The sequence below is a fragment of the Lynx canadensis genome, chromosome A1 (genome assembly GCF_007474595.2).
Source record: "Lynx canadensis isolate LIC74 chromosome A1, mLynCan4.pri.v2, whole genome shotgun sequence".
NCBI lineage: Eukaryota > Metazoa > Chordata > Mammalia > Carnivora > Felidae > Lynx > Lynx canadensis.
Window position 1 is genome coordinate 118,709,394 of NC_044303.2, and position 21,178 is coordinate 118,730,571.

Sequence of the window (21,178 nt, forward strand, 5' to 3'; positions counted from 1 at the left end):
TGCAACCATGGATCTGTCATAATTCTCATTTAGTTCATGGAGACTTGCATGGTAAGGGAGTGGTTTCTGGAAGACCGAGCAGGTTACTAGTGGAACTCCAAAGTTGACTACACGAATGTCATTTTATTTAACTCTTAACAATTTACTTCACCTTTCTCAGGTATGTGGTAAAGAGAGGTTGTGACTTCCAAGTTAGCCCCTCATTCTTTTTTTTTTTTAAGTTTTAAATATAAATCCCAGTTAATTAACATACAGTGTGGTATTAGTTTCAGGAGTGCAATATAGTGATTCACTGCTTTGATACATCACCCAGTGGTCATCACAGCAAGTGCACTCCTTAACCCCCATTGTCTATTTCACCCATCCCCCCACCTACCTCCCACCATGTAACCATCTGCTTGTTCTCTGTAGTTAAGAGTCTGTTTCTTGGCTTCTCTCTCTTTTTCCCTTTGCTCATTTATTTTGTTTCTTAAATACCATGAGTAGAATCATATGGTATTTGTCTTTCTCTGATTTATTTCACTTAGCATTACACTCTGTATGTAGCTGCATCTGCATTTTTGAAAATAGCAAGGTATCTTTTCTAATGCCCAAGTAATGCTCCATTGTGTGTGTGTGTGTGTGTGTGTGTGCGTGTGTATACCACATCTTTATCCGTTCATCATTCGATGGACACTTGTCAAGCTAGCCTTCATTCTTCAGTTTACTTTGTTTTTGAGGAAATACCATGCAGTGCTTCTGTCACATGCAAGTTAATATGAAGATCATATGGTTAAAGGATGAAAAATGAAGATAACATAGGAGATGGTAGAGTCTGAACCCCTCCCAACCCGATTTGTTGCACATCCTCAGTTAGGAATGTCTTGCTCTCAGAGCCCTTTGCTTTGAAATGCGAGTTTAAACCAATTGTGTAAATGATGAAGAGGAGTCAACAACACTGCCAGCAACAAATGTTTGTAATGGGCTTTGCAGATCAGTTCTTGGCCAGTCAGCCAGCTAATAGCAACTGAGTACTTGGTGTGAAAAGTAGAAAACACTAACCTATCCTGGAAGATTTCCTACCTGACTGGGGAAAAAGGAGCAAACACATGGGGAGGTGATTCTTGAAGGTAGCCTAGCTCCTCAGGTGAATCTTGTCAGATGTGCTGGAGGAGCCTAAAGAAAACCTATTTTCACTGGATCATATATAAAGTACTTAATTCCTTGGGGACGGGATCCCAGCTGTGTGTGGGGTAGGGGCACTGGAAGATGCCCAAGAATATGCAGTTATCCATGATAAATTAGGATCTGTCCTGATGCCCTCACTGTTTAGTGAGTTAGCCTTCGTAGAGTCATTAGATGTGGCCAGCTCTGCAGTTCCTAAGCAGTTAGGTGAGTCAGGGTCGTTGAGACGTTGAGAGTTGAACAACTGTGTGATTGTTCTAGCACCTGTTGGTGTTGACGGGCCCATAGCACAGTTAGTCTGTAGGCATGGCATTCCCCAGTGTGAGGATGCTTTTCTGGTCTATTCTCTCCATGCCTGGATGCTGCTTCCTTGGTCTGGGATGACTGTAACATACTCTTTTAAAGCCATGCCAATATCCTCTCCCCCCAAGATAGTGCAGTGTCAGCCCAGAGCACTGGCTGGGAAAGTGATACCTTACTTCAAGGCCTGCTGTTTCATGTTTTCACTGTGTGACCTGGGGCAAGTACTCACCTCTCTGATTTTTTAGTTCCATTTTTTGGTAAAATACAAAGTACGTGTTCTCTCTATTTCATGTATGGGGATGCGTGTTATGGCTGCTAAACAAATATAAAGTATTATCCCTATGACTGGCTCGTTCCTCCCCATTTCCCGTTCCCAAATTGAATGGTACTCTTCGTCACTGTCTTGGCATGTTCAGGCTAGTAAAAGAGAATACCATAGGTGAGGCAGCTTATAGAGACAGAAATTTAATTCTCACAGTTCTGGAGGTTAGGAAGGCCAGTATTGTGGCGCTGGCAGATTTAGCATGTGGTGAGAGCTTCTAGATGACTCTTCTTGATGCGGTGTCATGTGGTAAAAGGACCAAGGGAGCTCTCTGGGGCCTCCCAAAGGCCCCACCTCCATGTGCTGTCACATTGGAGCTTAGGTTTCAACATATGAATGTTGGCAGGGACACCAACTTTTACTCTATAGCCCTGACATTGTCAGAGCTGGTCCATTGTTAGTGGACATTTCTACATTACACTCTTTTGTGGTTCTTTGTGTGCTTGTCTTTGACCTCGTTAGGCTTTCTAAGTACTTTGAGGGCAAGGAGTGGGCTGTAAGTCTTTCTTTAAGGTCCGGGTATTCTTGAGCATTGCTTTTTAGTTGTGCCTGAGCTGAATTAAATTGATAAAAATCTTACAACAACAAAAACGATACAATACTTTTCACTGACCACAACAATAAGGCCAGCAAATATTTACTGATGCTTATTTAGGTACTGTGTTAGGCACTTGGAATCTTCTCAAATCCTTGTAACCACTCTGTGAGGGACAGATTTATTCCCTTGCCATTCAGTAGCCTGCCTGTAGCTAGTCAGTGAGGTTGTGAACCCTGGCCCCTGACCCTGGAGCTCTTTCAACTCACTGTACTCTCCTAATTGCGTCTTCACCTTGGGAGGGAGGGTTGTTGCTGGGCAGCTAGGCAGCCATTGTTATTCAATGCCAGTGTCATTGAGATAGGATTCACCACCTGAAGGAGGGACCTTGGTAATCTTCTGATTGAACCTACTGGAAATACATTTGAAGGAACTGGGTTCCTTGCAGAGGTCAAGGGATTTGTTCAAGGTCTTCCAGCTATTAAGTGATGATTTTCTCACATTTATTAAAAAATCAATTTGGGAATATTACCTGACACCTAGTGCACTTTTAATGAAATGTACTTTCTTTGAATATCCAGAATTCTTACCTAATTGCAGAGCTCTGAACTGAATACTTTGAAATTCTAGCCAATCCGTACATTTGGTGGATAAAATTATAGTGCAGTGATGTGGAATGACACTGCCATCTAGTGGATGATTATTTTGTAAATTAACTTTTTTTTCCCCTAAGGGCTAAGAAGCTTTAAAGACAATATGCACTTAACAAATATTCATTGCATACTTCTGTGAGTCCATTCAGGTGTTGAGTGTATTGTGGAGAGTAAATGAATGATCGGCTTTCATGAACTTAGAGCCTAGGACAGTGTTTGTTTTCCAAGAAGCATACAGTGGTTGGTTCATCTCAGACAAGCTGGTAGATGAACCGTTTCTCAAGTAACAAGCAGGGAAACCATCTTGAGTGGCTTGCCAGGTGGGCTGGACTCCTGGCCTACCAGTCCATTGCAGGGTGGGGGGGGGGAGGGGGTCTAATGATGTGAAGAACTCTATAGCCCAGGTGAGCAAAGGCATTGGCAAAAGAAACCTACCATTCTTTTTTTTTTTAATTAAAAAAAATTTTTTTTAAATGTTTATTTTTGAGAGTGAGAGAAAGTGTGAGAGGGGGAGGGGCAGAGAGAGAGGGAGACACAGAATCTGAAGCAGGCTCCAGGCTCTGAGCTGTCAGCACAGAGCCCGACGGGGAGCTCAAACTCACAGATTGTGACATCATGACCTGAGCTGAAGACGGACAACCAGCCAACTGAGCCACCCAGGCGCCCCAAGAAACCTACCATTCTAATTGGATTTCTTCTTCTCTTTCCTGTGGAAATGCATTGAGTTATGCATTTCTCCTGAGAACTAGATCACTGATGGCCACATAGAGATCAATTTATTCATTCCTTAAGCATCTCTTGAATGCTTACTATGGGCCAGGCAATGTTCTGGAAGCTGGGATAGAAAAGTGGAAAAATGAGACAGAGTCTTTGCTCTCATTGACATTCTATTGCACTAGGTGAGCCACAGGCAGAGAAGAGCATTGAAAATAATTTTACATAGTGATAAGGAAATAAATTGGGGGGGGGTAGGTTACCCCAGTGCTTTTTACCTTATGTACATTAACATGGTCACTAAAGCCTTTTCTAAAGAGGTTAACAAATGAATTGAAACTAGAAGGATGAGAAGGACCACTAAGAGAAAAGCTAGGATGCTGTTCTTGAAGTTGTGCGTGTATTGGGGTGCCTGGCTGGCTCAGTCAGTGGCGCATACAACTCTTGAGCTCAAGGTTGTGAGTTTGAGGCCCACACTGGGTGTAGAAATTATTTAAAAATAACATATTTTAGGGGTGCCTCGGGACCCTATTTGGTTAAGGGTCAAACTCTGGATTTCAGCTCAGGTCATGGCATCAAGGTTTGTGGAATCGAGCCCGGCCTCAGGCTTCGCACTATCAGCGCAGAGTCTGCTTGGTAATCTGTCTTTGTCTCTCTCTCTGCCCTTCCTCTGCGCTTGCTCCTGCTCCCTCTCCCTCTGTCTCTCTCTCAAATAAAGTATTTTTTAAGAATTGAGTGTCATAAAAATCTGAATTACTGGGTCATGAAATAGAATAGAGGAAGCTAGAACAGAAGAAAATTATAAGGCATGTTTTTTGGGTCATAATGTAAAAGTTTCTTATGGTGCCTTAAAGTTTTAAAAAACTGAATATTTAGGAGAAGAGGTTTGCAAGCAGAAGGAACACCAATTGCAAAGTATTTGGAGTGTTAGGGGACAGGGAGTCAATCTGGGAGGCTGGAGTACAGGGAGGATGCATTGGAGGGGTGGGGAGGCAGGGAGGTGGGAGGCAGGTCACATAGGGTCTTGCAAACCATGTTTGAGACAGAGGGAGACCGAGCGCAAGTAGGGGCAAAGAGAGAGGGAGGCACAGAATCTGAAACAGGCTCCAGGCTCCGAGCTGTCAGCACAGAGCCCAATGCGGGGCTCGAACCCACGAACCATGAGATCATGACCTGAGCCGAAGTCAGACAACCGACTGAGCCACCCAGGCACCCCCTTCTGATTCCAGTTTTAAGAAGGCTCTTCTGTCTGCTGGGTGCAGGCTGGATTGGGGTGGGGGAGAGAAAGAAAGCAGGGAGACTAGTTAGGAAAGGAGTTTAGTCACCCCGAGACCCATGGTTGACTTAGGGGGGAGGAGCTGAAGCCCATCTGTCTGAAGGGCTTGGTGGTAGTAACAGCAGATGTGCACACAGCCCTTTTTGGCTTTCAAATTGTTCACATCCTTTAGCTCTTTTTCTCGCAAGGGCGGATACTACCTCCAGGTGTGGGAAAGAGCCCCAGCGAGGATAAGTGACTTGAGTAGGTCTCTCCAGCTAGAAAATGATAGAACTGCGAGTCCAACCCAGATGTTTGGGCTGTTAGCTCCCTGACTGATGCCGGGCTCTGCTGTCTATCTCCTAGGAGTTTCCTCCATTGCTGCCTAACGGCAGGAGCCACGCTGCAAATTTCCAGAATGACCCTTTCTTGAGTTGGAGTGTCAGTTGGCAAGCCTGAGCAAGGAGGATGTTTGAGGTGTGTGGGTGGTCAGGGGAAGTGGATGCATCCCTGGTGTAAGTGTGTTGGATTTGCACTATGAGGAAATTAGAGGCTGCAGGAGCATATGGGGCTTAGCTGGCAGGAGCCCAGGTGGAAGGGATCAGCCCAGTGGTCTGAACAGCCACACCTGGGGAAGGAGGGTACAGCACTTTCTGAAACTGGGCCTCCAAATAAAGATCTCTCAGTCCGCAGATACCAGCTTCCCCTGCTTAGAGGCTTAGAAAATACCCCCAAGTTTAGCCCTTCGCTTTGTGTGTGTGTGTGTGTGTGTGTGTGTGTGTGTGTGTGTGTGTGTGTGTGTGTGTGTGTTTTGGTTGCCTCCCCACCCAGCACTTAGCCAATTAGCTTCTATGTGTTAATATGTTGACCTAGGAGGAAGCTGCTCACAGGAGAGTTGAATGGGCTGTTTGTGCTTTACCAGGGTTTGTAATTTTCTGTTTATGGACATAATTATTTAGAATCTCTTTGCTTCCCTATGTTGTGAGTTCCATGAAGGAAATTTCTTTTTGTGCATGATGGTTGAATGAATGATTGATTTGCCACGTTCTTTAGATAGAAAGATAGCAGTGTCATATTTGGTGTAATGGGTGATATGTCCCCAGTTTCCTCTGCAGGGATCTTGACAAAGGAACACTGGAAGAGGTATTTCTTTGGGGGCTTTGTCTGTCTCTGTGAAGTATGTTATAGAATGGTTTCTCACCCCTTCACTTCTAAAGAAGGCAGATGTTTGTTTCCCACTACCAGGATATTCATTTTTATTAAAAAATCTTAAGGGGCGCCTGGGTGGCTCAGTTGGTTAAGTGTCCATCTCTTGATTTCGGCTCAGGGGCACGATCTCACGATTTGTGAGTTTGAGCTCCAGTTGGGCTCAGTGCTCACAGTGCGTAGCCTGCTTGGGATTCTCTGTCCCCCTCTGTCTGCCTTCCCCCTGCTCGTGTGTACTCTCTCTAAAAAATAAGTGGATAAAATTTAAAAAAAATACTAATATTTTTTGTCATTGAGATGTGCATTCACTGTAACAGTGAGGTGGCATAGCAATAGTGTGGAAATGTTATGAACTTCACAGTGATAGTTGAGGTACTTAATAGCATCTTGTTATTCTACCCAGGCTCATTTTCTCCCCTGCTGTCTATATCCTGCATCAGTGGTTTGATTGTACGCATGTGTGGGCCTATGCAGCACCCCCTCTTCATGGACGGAGAAAGGAGGCTTAGATGGAATAGTGTAATTACTCTGCTGAAGTAAACTGACAGTTTGTCCCTTGACAAACAAGAAAATAGGTGAAACTCATGTGGAAATGTCCTTTCCTAAAGGCCCCTGCCCTCTAACAGCTGGTTTTGTTCATTCCTAATGGGATGGGGAGAACCCTGCAGGTTTTCTTTTTTTTCTCCTTAAAACTCTGTCTTCTTTAGAACCCAGGTCTGCCCCTGGGTGTGGGGAGGCGGTACAGCCTCCTAGTTTAAAGATGATCAAGGGTCTTGGAGGCAGATCCACAAGCACAAAAATCCCAACTCTGCCCTGTACTGGCTGCTTCAGGTTCCTTAATGTTAGCAGACATCATTTTCCTCCTGTCACTTAGAGGTAATGAGAATATCTTCTTTTTAGGAATTGGATGAGGATTAAGTCACTATAGTGAATGAGGAGTGAATAATGTCATGTAATATATGTATACCTAAGGACATGGTGCCTAGGACATTGTCACTAGTCTTAGGTCTGTTTCATGCTGTCTGAATTGTGTGTAAAAACCATCTCCAAGGAATTTTGTGGCCTGCTTGCTGAATGCTCTCCTTGCGTAGTGACTTGACTTTCCTCTTAAATTCTGTCTTGTTTGCAGGCAGACAGCCAAGTGGACTTGGTCCGGCAGCATTTCTATGAAGTATCCCTGGAGTATGTCTTCAAGGTGCAGGAAGTCCAAGAGAGAAAGATGTTTGAGTTCGTGGAGCCGGTAAGTAGATGCTCAGGGTTTTATGGTATACCCGCACTTTGACCTCCAGCCCTCATTCCACTGCCTAGATTACAAAATGCTCTAAGTTGCTGATGAAGAGGTTGATCAGCCCTGGTACTGTGCCTTCTGCTAAGTCACAGTGCTGTGTCAGTCCGTCTACCCTGGACTGTCCCCTGTGGCCATTCTTGGGCAACCTGAGCAGAAGTGATAGTGCTTCCTCTGGCCCTGCTGTGTTGTGCTAATTGGTTTCTAGGTGGAAGTAGGGCAGGGGGAGGAGTGTTCATCTTGCCCAACAGTAGTGATTACACCTTAACTTTCCACCCTCCCACCCCCTTCCTTTCTCCCTCAAATAATCCAAACGTAGTAGTTGCCCAAGGAAAAAGGGGAATGTACATGATACTTTCCTCTTTTTGTCTGCGGAGTTCAAAGCCCCTCCACGCTCCTTCCGTGCATTAAAAGGTACTATATAAAGTGATTTCTCACTGTAGTTGGTTATAACCGAGTAGCAGGGAGAGAAAGGTTGTAGTGTGCAAACCAGTCTGGCTTTAGTTGAGGCCACCTTAGCATGGGTGTGGCTTTGTGCAGTGGTAGTGCTGCCCTACCCTTGTGTTGCACTCAAAATGCACAGTACAAAAATGTCATGGAAACACTGAGAGAACACTTGGGCCTCGATTTCAAACTCGTGCAGACCTTGCATTTTTCACTAAAAATGCAGCCTCTGATTTAGACCCAAGCCTTGAGTCTCTCTAGAAGTAAGACTCTTACCTACCTAGATTTCAGAAAGTGATTTTCTTAAGCAAACAATAAAACTGTAAGAAACAGAGAGAAAATAACCACTTGTTTTAGTAAAGAGTGTTCTGTGCTCCATTTCTAATTCATAAAATTTTGGGATGCTTTTTAGGGATGTGAACTTGGTAATAGTTTTATCAGACTCTGGTGGCTTTGGAATCTGATACTTAGATTTTTTTTTTTTTTACTGTATTGGAACTAGGATTTTGAGCTTTCCTTCTCAGCCACCTCATCTGGCAAATTCTTCTTTTTAAAAAATAATTATTTTTGCAAGAGTGCAAGTGGGGAAAGGGCAGAAAGAGGGGGACAGAGAATCCAAAGTGGGCTCTGCACTGATAGGCTGACAGCAGTGAGCCTGATGTGAAACTCGAACTCCTGAACTGTGAGATCATGATCTGAGCAAAATCAGACGCTCAAGTGACTGAGCCACCCAGGCACCCCTGGCAAATTCCTTAATATCCTTAATTACCTCAGTCTTCTTATGTGAATATTGGAAACTTGAGAGCCAGCTTCCTGTCTAGTAGTGGTCTCTATCACGGTCTCCTGTCAAAATCCCCTTGTTTTTGCAGTCTGTGTCGTGGGGGAGGCCATCCTACAGAGAAAATGAGCTTATTGATTTCCTTGCTTAGGACACAGAAGTGTTAAAGCCAGCTTTTCAGCGAAAGGTTTACTGAAGCCTATTTCCTGTGGTCTGGGCAGGCATTCAAATGCTGTCACAGAATTAGCGTTGGGTGTTTTTAATTGATTTTACCAGAACTTCTAGAGGAAAACAACAGTGATTGTAATAGTCTTTAGGTGCACAATGATACTATTCTACAATTGCTTGCTTTTCTAAAAAAAAATTTTTTTTTTTTTTAACATTTATTTATTTTTGAGACAGAGACAGAGCATGAACAGGGGAGGGGCAGAGAGAGAGAGGGAGACACAGAATCTGAAACAGGCTCCAGGCTCTGAGCTGTCAGCACAGAGCCTGACGCGGGGCTCGAACTCACGGACCGTGAGATCATGACCTGAGCCGAAGTCGGACGCTTAACCGACCGAGCCACCCAGGCTCCCCGACAATTGCTTGCTTTTGATGTCTTGGGTTTTAATTGGCTTATCTTAGTTCTTTGAGGTGTTTTTGTTGTTCTTGTTTTCCCCTTGTATCTCCCAGTAGGTGTTCCTCGTGAATCAGATACTGTGTCTGTAAGCTTTTGCTGGGTAACAACACATAACCTCTTGGAGCAGTAGACATTGATTTCTCATGAATGTGTGGGTTTCAGCCCAGCTAAGGCTGGACTTGGCCTGATGACTGCTGATCTAGGTGGGCTTTCCTCTTCCTCCTCCTCCTCTTCCTTTTCCTTTTCCTTTTCCTTTTCCTTTTCCTTTTCCTCTTCTTTTTTTTTTCTTTCTTTTTTTTTTTTTTTTAAAGAAACCTGCAAGGAACAATCCTTCTAGTTCCTGACTCCCATTTGTAGTATATCCATATCTTGAGTGTTTAAGAGGCAGTAAAACATCACTGGTAAGGGCTCCAGAGCCAGACTGCTTAAACTGAAATCTCAGCCCAGCCATTCTAGCTGTGTGTTCTTGGGTTGCTTAGTTCTCTGAGCCTTAGTTTCCTCATCTGCAAAAGGAGTAAAATAATACCACCTATCCTATAAAGATGTTAAGAGGAATCAGTTTCCTCATGTATGATGCTTAGAATGGAGCTAACCTAAATGGCACCCAGGTCGCAATTACTTTTTCATTCTAAGATAGAGGAATATCTAAGCTTCAGTCACCCAGGGTCTCCTCAGATGAGCACATGCGACAAGTGCCAATGTTAACAGGGCCTGCCTGTTTTAATCTAAAACACCAAAGTCTTGGTGAATTGAAAGCATTTACCTCGTGAATACCAGGGAAATGGCTGAAGACCCCGCTGCTGTGTCTGAGGAGTTCAAAGCCTCATTTGGGAAGCAAGATGGATGTAGTAGAGAGGTCGCCAAGGTAGCAAGCAGTGCAGTAGCAGGTTGGACAGGAGGGAGGATATGGGGAAGTGCGCGAGGGATGTAAAGAGTGGAAAACCTTTGCGGTTTGCAGATGTTTCGTAGGCCGTGCACTGAGGCACCTGGAGAGCTAATAAGAAATGATTTCTGGCCCCTTATTAGAATGAAGAGAAAGTGATAGGAACTTGCCCAAAGTGAAATTAAATGAGTGGTTGAGAGGCTGGATGTAGAATTCGCATGTTCACTCCTTTTACAGAAGTTCTCGTTTCTCGACCCACCAGTTTATGGGCTGGTCAGTGCTTCAGGAGCTATGGATAGTGGGAGAGATTGATCAAAACACCACCGATTAGATCAGTGGTTGTCAAAGTCTTTGAAATGCAGACTCTCGGGCTCTAGCCGAGACCCCAAAATTGGGGGTGGGGCCCAGTAATCCCTATTTCACCAAACCCTCTATGGCGATCGTGTCACACATTTAAGTTTGAATCCCTGGCTGAGATTGTACAGAAGACCATGAAATAACAATTGAGGATTAGGTCAAACTGTGTCGTACACTAAGAACCACTTCACCCCCATACAGCTGTCCAACCCTTATACTATCTCTGACGGTAGGTAATTGCTGCTTTATATCTGTTTTCAGATGGGGAAATGGAAGCACATTTATTCCCTAAGGTGACATCTGCTACCTGGCAGAACTGGAATGGTCTGGTTGTTAGTCTGTACGAAACAGTATTTGATTGCTTACAGGTGGCAAGGAAACCAGCAGGAAATTTACTGAACTAAATTGCTGGGGCACCTGGTGTGGATATTCATATTTTGCGTTGGTTGTAGTCAGGGTTGTAGTTGGTTTCCAGCCTTTCAAGGGACCTCTGTGCATATTGACTATGTTCATTTGTTTCTTACAAAGTAACTTCAAGTTCTAGGATGTTATTGACCTTCAGAAAAAGAAGCAAGATTTGAGTATTCCAAAGAAGAAAATTCAGACTTCTGGGATCTAAACCATATTTTCTTGTGTGTGCCCTAGAAGCCTGTATTTTCTTATTGAAGTACTAAATGTTCTGGAGATTTGGGGTTGCAGATAATGACCTACTCCCTTCTTGAGGATGAAGCCACATTCCCTGAGTTTTCATAATGGAAAGTAATCTAGTGCTGAGGAGAGCTCATTCCCTGCATTCATCAGGCACTGCATCTTCTGAGATGTATCTTGTAAATACTTTTTGGTGCTGTACCTTCCTGCCCTTGGTCTTCTGCCCCAGTGCAGGTCTTCATTTTCCCTTTGATTTGTTGGATCCTTTCTTGGGCTTCCCCCTTCCCCAGTCGGATCTGGACACTGACACTACAGTGCATCTCGTAACACATCAGTCTGAGTATATCTGTCTTGCTGAACAGGCATCCTGTCAGCATGCCTGTGCTGAGTTCTCATAATTGTAGAGGCTGGAAGTCCAAGATCAAGGTGTCAGCAGGGCCATGCTCCCTCTGAAACCTGTAGGAAAATGATTTTTCCTTCCTTCTAGCTTCTGGTAGTTTGCTGGCAGTATTCGGCATTCCTTGCTGTAAAGGTGCTCTAAAGGTGTCTTCTCTCTGTGTGTTTCTCTGTCCGAATACTGTATCCCCTTTCTATGAGGACACCGTTCATTTTATATCAGGGCCTACTGGCTAACATTAACTTGATTACCTTCATAAAGACTAGTTCCAAATAAAATCACATTCTGAGCTACTGGGGTTAGGACTTTAACATAATTTTTTTGTTGTTGTTGTTGGGGTAGGGGAACACAATTCAGCGTATAACAATAGCTTTGTTGTATGAATGGAAACCATCTAAATTTAGCAGATAGTCTGGAATGATGCAGCTGTCACTAAATGAAGCAGTTACATTTTTACTTACTTAAAAAATACATATAGCTTATGTTGTCTGGTAGGAAATAGAAATAGATTTTTCTTACTTTCTGAGGAAAACAAGGACGGGGGAAGGAGGCAGAGGGAGGTGGAGAAGGTCTTTCTTTGGTATTTCCTTTGTCATGCTGTGATTTTGCATTGATGACTGTTCAGGGGAGAGTCTGTGTGGATGTGCTGCTTCTCTGCCAGCCAAGGTGGGGCTCCAAGGAGCTTGTCTCCTGTGGGTTTGAGTACAAGAATTCCTTTGAGGCAGACAGATGATCCCATCTCTGGGGTCTTTCTGTGGGTCTCGCCCACCCACTGGGAAGTGGTCTTTCATTTCCCACTGGGTGATAGATTCAAAGGTTCATGCATTGTGTGGGGAGGGGATGTCAGAAGGTGGGGGTAGGGTGGGGAAGAGATATGTTGCCAGGGGAGGAGGGAAGTGGGCCAAGGTTAACAATATCTATGGAATCATTTCCCATCGACGAATGGACAATGAAGCATGACACCAAAGGAAGTGAGAACCAAAATAAATACTAGTAACTTTCTGCCTTTGGAGCACTTGTGTGCACGTCCAGGTGGTGTGTTCGTGAGCTTCTGGAGTGTGTTTAATTACATTTGGCGTGAGAGGCCCTGTTGACTTTAAGTGGAAGATAAGTCAGAGTTAATAGGAGGAATGACTTTAGAATTAGCTGCTTATCTTCTGCATTACTCTCCAGGAGAGGATGGTTCAGTGCCTTGGAAAATTGATGGGCAGAGCATTCAATGACAGGTGGGGTGGGGGAGTGGGGGAAGGAAGAGATCAGAAAAAACAGTTTTCATTGTGAACACTGACACTAGGTTTGGCTTAAGAGCTCCTTCTTCTCTATTACTGGAGCCTTCCAGGAGGAAAATCATGAGCTTTCCTCCCCAAAATGTATTTTATATAGAGTGAGTTCAAAAGCTTCTATCATCTTTGAAGAAAAGAATTCATTATTAGTCTTTGGTGATTCTATGTGGTGTACCACCCTTTAATTGATTTATGTTAGTGATCTATATATGGTGTCACTACATAGTTTTTGAAACAGAGGACCCAGCTGGGCCTGCTTCTCAACCTCCCATGAGGATCTAAGGGGATAGTTGCTCTGGGGATAATAGGGGTGGGAAGTCAGGATTTCTTATTATTAAAAGCTGGATTTTGCTTTACTTCACAGTACAGAGCTCTTTGATAAAGTGGGCTGGTCATGTGGCTTAGTCTAAAGATTGTTCTTTCCTTTGAACTAAGGGAGAGTAGCACATACCTTAGTGCTTACCATGGCCTGAATTTTCTTTGCGAACATTATTAGCGCTGCCTCTCAGAAGAGTAGAGGAGTAGAGGTAGGTGAAAAAAAAAATGAGATTATGTTTAATTACTAAAGGTATGTTAGTTTAGGGACTGGAAAATTAAACAATGTAAAGTAAAGCAGCTTTATCTTTCTTATATTTATTTAAATCTAAGTTAACATATAGTATAATAATGATTTCAGGAATAGAATTTAGTGATTCATCACTTACCTACACTACCCAGTGCTCATCCCAACAAGTTCCCCTCCTTAATGTCCTTTGCTTGTTTAGCCCACCCCCCACCCAACACCCCTCCAGCAATCCTCAGTTTCTTCTGTGTTTAAGAGTCTCTTATGGTTTGTCTCCCTCTCTGTTTTTATCTTATTTTTCATTTTCTTCCCCTATGTTCATCTGTTTTGTTTCTTAAATTCCACATATGATTGAAATCATATGATATGTGTCTTTCTCTGACTGACTTATCTCATTTAGCATAATACCCTCTAGTTCGATTCATGTTGTGGCAAATGGCAAGATTTCATTCTTTTTCATTGTTGAGTAGTATTCCTATATATATATATATATACACACACACACACACACACACACACACACACACACACATACACACCACATCTTCTTGATCCATTCATTGGTCAGTGGGCATTTCCATAATTTGGCTATTGTTGATAATGTTGTGTTGCTATAAACATTGGGGTGCATGTGCTCCTCCGAATCAGCATTTTTGTGTCCTTTGAATAAATTCCTAGTAGTGAAATTGCTGGGTTGTAGGGTAGTTCTATTAGTAATTTTTTGAGGAACTTCAATACCGTTTTCCAGAGTGGCTGCACCACTTTGTATTCCCACCAACAGTGCAAGAGGGTTCCTCTTTCCCTGCATTCTCACATCCTTGCCAACATCTGTTTAAAGCAGCTGTATCTTTATGTAACATGTATTGGAGGCAGGTCAGTGAAATCAGAGTGGACCACTCAGACCACAGGGATGGTCCCCAAATGCAGTATGACTGAGCTTGTAACAAAGTAAAGTTGTGGTTCTTTTAAACCTTGTTTAGACTTTTATTACAGTCCTTTCTTCTGATTGAGGTTTGGTACTGAGGCAGGATGTGTAGAGTTTGGGAAGGGGCAAGGGAAACCTAACAACAGTAGGTTTGCGTGTAGGTTCTGGGAGGAAACATGGCATGAACATTTGTTGAGGCTGAAAAAGTAAAGACTGGCAGGGCTCAGGGTGGGGATCTTAGTAGTTTTAAGTGTATGAAGGTGTATTATGAGAATCATGCTGAACAGATGTTTTCATTCTTCATTTAAGACAAGACTAAATAGTGAATGGACTTACTATGTTTTAGCTTAGGGGGATTTAAAGGAGAATTTAGGGGAGCCATCATAACTGAAAATGTGGAAACATGGGACTATTTTAATTACGGCATCCATAGTGTTTACCTGCTTAAAGGAAAGCACAGAAGCACACTTGAGCTGAAGCCTGCTCTGGGTGATTTTTTTTTTTTTTTTTTAACTTTGACTGTTACACTGCAGGTTTGGGACATACAGCTTCCTTGTCTTCCCTCTTTGTTGGCTCTCAGTATAACCGTACTTTCCTGCATGGTACCCTGATACTACAGATGTATTTGAAGGAGACTGAGTTGCACTTGGAGACTGGTCTTCAGTTTCTGAAGAAGTGATTTTCTTAGAAAGTGCTGAGGCTCAGAGTATGAGCTTGGATGTTGGTGCCAGGTGAATCTGGTTTCAAATCCTGATTGTTGGGGCGCCTGGGTGGGGCAGTCGGTTGAGCGTTCGACTTCAGCCAGGTCACGATCTCGCGGTCCGGGAGTTCGAGCCCCGCGTCAGGCTCTGGGCTGATGGCTCAGAGCCTGGAGCCTGTTTCCGATTCTGTGTCTCCCTCTCTCTCTGCCCCTCCCCCGTTCATGCTCTGTGTCTCTCTGTCCCAAAAATAAATTAAAAACGTTGGAAAAAAAAAAAATCCTGATTGTTGCTTAAGATTTTGGAGCAAGTTATTTAATGTTTCTGAACTTGCTTTCTCAATATTAAAATGGAGACAACAATAGTACTCAACTTCTAGGTCTTTATGAGCATTTAGTGAGGGCAGGCATAAGATGTTACAGTGTCGGGCATGCAAGTAGCTAGCACTCATTAAATGATAGGCATTTTTATTACTTTATTCGAGGCTTTCAAACCAAGGTTGGGAATTCGGATAAAGCTACATAATCTCTCTTTAGCGTGCTGATGTGACCTCTGCCCTCCTTCCTTCCTTACAGCTACTGGCGTTCTTGCAAGGACTCTTCACTTTCTATCACCATGGTTATGAACTGGCCAAGGACTTCGGTGACTTCAAGACGCAGTTGACCATTAGCATACAGAACGTGAGTGGCCAAGGGGCAGGCTTCCTTTCCCTGGTTCAGGGAAGGAAAGAACAAAGTATGGGTCTGGTTGCATAGAGATCACTTACGTGGATTAGAATGCATGAGGAGCATGGGTCTTGCCTGGGTTCAAAGGGCAGCTGGGGGCAGGCATTTCTCGGGTGCTTGGTGGCCCCAGGTTAGAGCATCATCCTTTTTTCTGTTATTTCTAAGCACTATTTATGTTCTCGGAAGTCCTGCTATTTTTGTTTTAAATCTGTAGCACCAGGATCAGGATTTCCTTTGGCAGTGGAAGGCCCAGCCTCCCTTCTGTGCATCTAGCTGCCTGGCCACAAGAACCTTGGAGTGTGTTCAGGGGATGGGGGTGGGGCATACATGCTGGCCTCCAGCTCAAAGGATGTACTCTTGTTCAGCTTTCAGTAAGGCTGACAGGAAATCCAAGTCAGAGCTGTTGACTCCCAGTCTCCTTCCCCAGATTTTAACCAGCAGGACCTTTTGATGCTCTGAATCCTGCTAAGGGCCCTTTGGTTAGCAGTGAGCAGGCTCAAGCCCCTTCTTCGCTGTATGACTGGCTGTGTTAGTCTGTATGTTGTCTTTGTCTCTAGATGATCCTGTGTAGCAAAGAAACCCAAGTGTGTCCTTGCGGGTTGTATTGCATGGGTTTAGAAGCCTGGAGCCTTTTCCCCTATGGTTCTCTTGGTTGTTTTGGAAAATAGGAAGTGGCAGAGTCACAGACAAGGTTTCACAAAGCATGGCTTCCCCTTAGGCCACCTTCCTCCTCTGAAGGTAGACTCTGAAGTGGAGGTTTACCTGCGGCAGGTTTATAGGGGAGCAGGGTTAGCAGAATCACCTGGGAGAGAGAGGGCAGCAGACCCCTCCAGGAGAAATTGAGCTGTGAGGACTCAGTCAGTGCCCTGGGGCACCCTGGCGCTGGCATGGACCTTCAGAGTGTGGGGAAAAAAAGAAAGGGTGCCGGGCTTGGGACCCCTTCCCCCTTTGCCCCTAGCCTTGACTAGTGCTGGGGTGCAGATTACCTTGAGTGAAGCAGCTCCCTTTTCAGGAGGGGACCATCTATGAACCATTAGCAAGTAATATTCCCTATAGCTGGAGAAGTAAGTTCTTCTGTCTTGAAGGGGACTGTGAAGACCATTTCCTGTGAGCCACTTGAATCAGAATCCCTTGGGATGCTTATTTATTTTTTTTAATTTTTTAAACTTTTTATTTATTTTTGAAATAGACAATGTGAGTGGAGGAGGAGCAGAGAGAGGGAGACACAGAATCTGAAGACTCTGAGCTGTCAGCACAGATGCTGATGCGGGGCTCGAACTCACAAACTGTGAGATCTTGACCTGAGCCAAAGTCGGACACTTAACCGGCTGAGCCACCCAGGCACCCCTGGGATGCTTATTTAAAATGCACATTTCTGGGTCCAGAGGTACTAAAATAATCTTTAGGGGTGAGGCCTGGACATTTGCATTTTCTCCATATTTTCCAGGTGATTTTGATGGTCTTGAGCATTTGAGAGTCATTCTGGTATAGGACTTTAAGGTCAATGGGTATTTCTCGAAAGTATTTGCCTAATTCCTGTGCGGCTGACTGTTACCTGGTTTTCGATCTGAGGGTTCACTAGGTTGATGTTTTGAATTGTTTCATTTCTTTGATGTGAATAAAATTCCTTTCATCCTAGACAAGAAACCGCTTCGAAGGTACCAGGTCAGAAGTGGAATCACTGATGAAAAAGATGAAGGAGAATCCCCTTGAGCACAAGACCATCAGTCCCTACACCATGGAAGGGTACCTGTACGTTCAGGAGAAACGTGAGTGCCAGTGATGAACCATAGCTTGGGTTACACTCACGCCTTTTAGCCAGGATGTGGAGGGTGTACCTAGTAGTGCCTGGCCTAGAGCAGTGGTTCTGTAATTATAGATTTGGGTGAGTGAAGGTAGCTTATAGTTGGGCTTTTTAAGGCAGAGATGTTCATAAGGTCTTGTCCACCTCCAAATGCTGTGTTCTTTGTTCTTTATCACTGGGAATTCCCTTGGGGACCTGGAATTCAGTGAGGCCCTGTGATGGTTTGTTTTTTTTTCTCCGTAGTGTCAAGCTTGAGGTCTCTGCACACTTAGCATGGGTTTATCATCACACGTTTGGCATAGAGGCTTTGGAACGGCCTTGTATGCTAGACCTTATTTTCTATCAGCTGTCATATCTTTGGGTGGATTTAATAGGGAGTGATTTTGTTTACTTCAAGATTGGTTTCAGCAAGGACCACATAGTCATGACTTAGGCCCTCTCCTTCCTCTCTTCAACTGCTGTCATCTCAGCACTGAAATTTTATGAAAAGTAGAAACACAAGCTTACTCCAAGAGGTAGTAAGAGAAATCCATTGTCCTGCCGATGTGATGTCAAGGAAAGAAATGCCAGGTGCTGCTAATCCAGACTTTTCTGTGATGCCTCACAAACTCCTGCACTAGGCCTGTGGAGAGGCTTTTTTGACAGGCCTATGCTTTGAGGGTAGCACTTTCAGACTTAGCTTACAAAGTGGTAGGGATAAGAGAAGGTAATTTTTTTTTTCTTCAATGGATAGTTACCTAGTCTGCCCTACTTTTTCGGTTGAGCATATTACTCCTTTCAGAGATTTGCTGGTTTTGTGCTCTTTACTGCCCTTCTGTTGTCTGAGTGCGAAGCAACTGTCTTTACTCCTAGAAGCTTCCTGATGGAACAGAACACTTGATTTCATTGATTATTTTAGTCAGTGATTCCTCAAAAATTTGCTTGGGCTTCAAATTGTTGCCTGGCCATAGTGGGGGCAGTCGTGGGGTTTGAGGTTGGAGGCGTTGGCCGTCATGAGGGTTTTATTACAGGGATGAGCTTGTTGAGGTTTTAACAGATGGAGGGTACTGTAGTGGTGTTTTGTGTAGGCCTCAATGTAAGGTGATAGCTTTTTTGCCCAATGAGGAGATCCATCCCAAAAGTTTAAGGTCATCTTGAATATGTGTCCACTTGTAATACTTAATTTATTAATACTGTTCCCCTATATGTATGAATTTGGCACTCTCACATTTGTTACCCAATTTTATTCAAATACCTCACATGCTTTTTGAAACATGAATGTCTTCATTAGAGCTAGATTTTAATTCTCTAACACATTAGTCCAGAGCATACCAATGGGATACAGCTGTTTTCATTTGCAAGTTTTGGTAACTTACCACTTAGAAATTTGAAACTTAGAGAAAAATTACAGGAAGAGTATAAAGAAACCCCATATGCCCTTTATCCATATGCATGAATTTTTACCTTTTTCCCACAGTTCTCTCTTTCTTTTTCTTTGTGGGTATGTGTACACGTGTCACAGTCAGAGACACACATTTCTGTTTTTTCTGAACCTTTTGAGAACAGGTTGCACAGCTCATGCTCCTTTAATTTAGTATACACTTTTTAAAAATAAGGATTTTATTTTATGTAGCCACAGTATAGTTACCATGTCCAGCAGTTAACAGTGATAAGATATTTAATGCAAATGATAGTTCATATTCCAATTTTGTCAGTTGTCCCTGACGTTAGCCCTTATAAAGCATTTTCTTTTCCTTCTGTGTAGATACGATTTTGTACTGCACTTACTTGTGACCATTTTAGACTCCTTTATTCTGTAACAAGTGCCTCAGCTTTTCTTTTTTTTAAAATATTTTTTTTTTTTCAACGTTTATTTTTATTTTTGGGACAGAGAGAGACAGAGCATGAACGGGGGAGGGGCAGAGAGAGAGGGAGACACAGAATCGGAAACAGGCTCCAGGCTCCGAGCCATCAGCCCAGAGCCTGACGCGGGGCTCGAACTCACGGACCGCGAGATCGTGACCTGGCTGAAGTCGGACGCTTAACCGACTGCGCCACCCAGGCGCCCCTGCCTCAGCTTTTCTTTGTCTTTCATGACATGGACATTTTTGAAGAATATAGGCCAGTTCTTTTCCAGAATTTTCTTCGCTGTGGGTTTGTCTGTTTCCCGATAATTAGATTCAGGTTAGGTGTCCCTTGTCAAATGGTGTTCTTCTCTGGGTCTCACATCCAGGGGCACAGGATGGCCATCTGCCCCTCAGTGGTGATGTTGTTTTTGGTCACTCAGTCAAGGTATTATTTGGTTTATCCACTATACAGTCACTGTTTTTCCCTCGTAGCTAATTAACAGTCTATGGGGAGACTCTTCTCCTCATCAAACTTTGCCCTCTATAGACTTATTTAGCATCTGTTGGCAATTCTTGCCTACATGATTGTTACTATGTTGGTTGCAAAGTGGTGATTTCTCAGCTCTGGCACTCTCTCCACATTTATTAGTTGCCATTTAGTGTACTATAAGCAAGTGACTCCCTCCCTGTTTCATTCTCTCCTTTCCTTTCCCATCCATCTGTCCATCTTTTTAAAAAAAACGTTAAGTTGTTTTTTTTAATGTTTGTTTATTTTTGAGAGAGACAGAGACAGAGCACGAGTGAGGGAGGGGCAGGGAGAGAAGGAGGCACAGATCTGAAACAGCCTCCAGGCTCTGAACTGTCAGCACAGAGCCTGATGCGGGCTTGAACTCAGGAGCTGCTAGATCATGACCTGAGCCGAAGTCAGACACCTAACTGACTGAGCCACCCAGGTGCCCCTTTTAAAAAAATTTTTTTTAAATGTTTGTTTATTTACTTAGAGCACGTGAGTGTGGGAGGGGCAGAGAGAGAGAGAGAATCCTAAGCAGACTTGACAGTGTCAGTGCGGAGCCCAACATGGGGCTTAATCCTATGAATGTGAAATCATGACCTGAGCTGAAATCAAGAGTTGGATGCTCAACCTCCTGAGCCACCCAGGTGCCCCTAGCCATCTTTCTGTTGTCAGTATGGACTTAAGGATTTCTCGTCTTTTCAGTAGGCTAAATCCATTACTGGCCTTACTTGCTTGGATGCTCAAAGTGTTTCTAAGATAGAGCGCTTTTGGAATCTTTGTGTTGTGCTATCACTGGAATTTTTTCTCTAAGCCACAAAAATAAATGACAATGGTTGGTATTTTTGTCTTTGATGCTTCAATGTAGGCACTTACTATATTGCTTTTTATTTTTTAGTTTCCTAATTGACATTTCACACTTGAAATGGGCGCTGATACCCTAAAAAATAATTACTAAATCTTTGTTAAATCTCATGTTATTCTTTTAAACGAAAAACAACCCATTTCTGCTCTGTGATCTCCAGGAGCCTGTAAGGCTAGTGTTGACTGAGGAACTTGGAGGCTAATAATGCTAATTATGCCTTCTTCCTCTAATAATATTTTTAATTCAAAATAAAGTAATTGGCTGACCATCAGGGAAAATTGAGGACTGTCAGGATTTGACTGTGAGGCATGTCTGCCTTTCCTGAGGGACAGTATTGAGGGACAGACATCTCACATTACTTTGGTGTATTTATAGTCCCTCCCATTTACATCTCTGTGTCAGAGTTGGCCTAT

The 21,178-nt window shown here is 43.5% G+C and overlaps 1 protein-coding gene across 1 annotated transcript in view; it reads left to right on the forward strand.

Moving 5' to 3' along the window:
* Positions 1–21,178, forward strand: part of ARHGAP26 (Rho GTPase activating protein 26) — a 381,404-nt gene that overhangs the window by 116,933 nt on the left and 243,293 nt on the right. Inside the window, exons 6-8 of the mRNA XM_030320395.1 lie at positions 7,282–7,392; positions 15,610–15,714; positions 17,399–17,528. Of these exons, the coding sequence (XP_030176255.1) occupies positions 7,282–7,392; positions 15,610–15,714; positions 17,399–17,528 (346 nt within the window). The remainder of the gene's footprint in view (positions 1–7,281; positions 7,393–15,609; positions 15,715–17,398; positions 17,529–21,178) is intronic.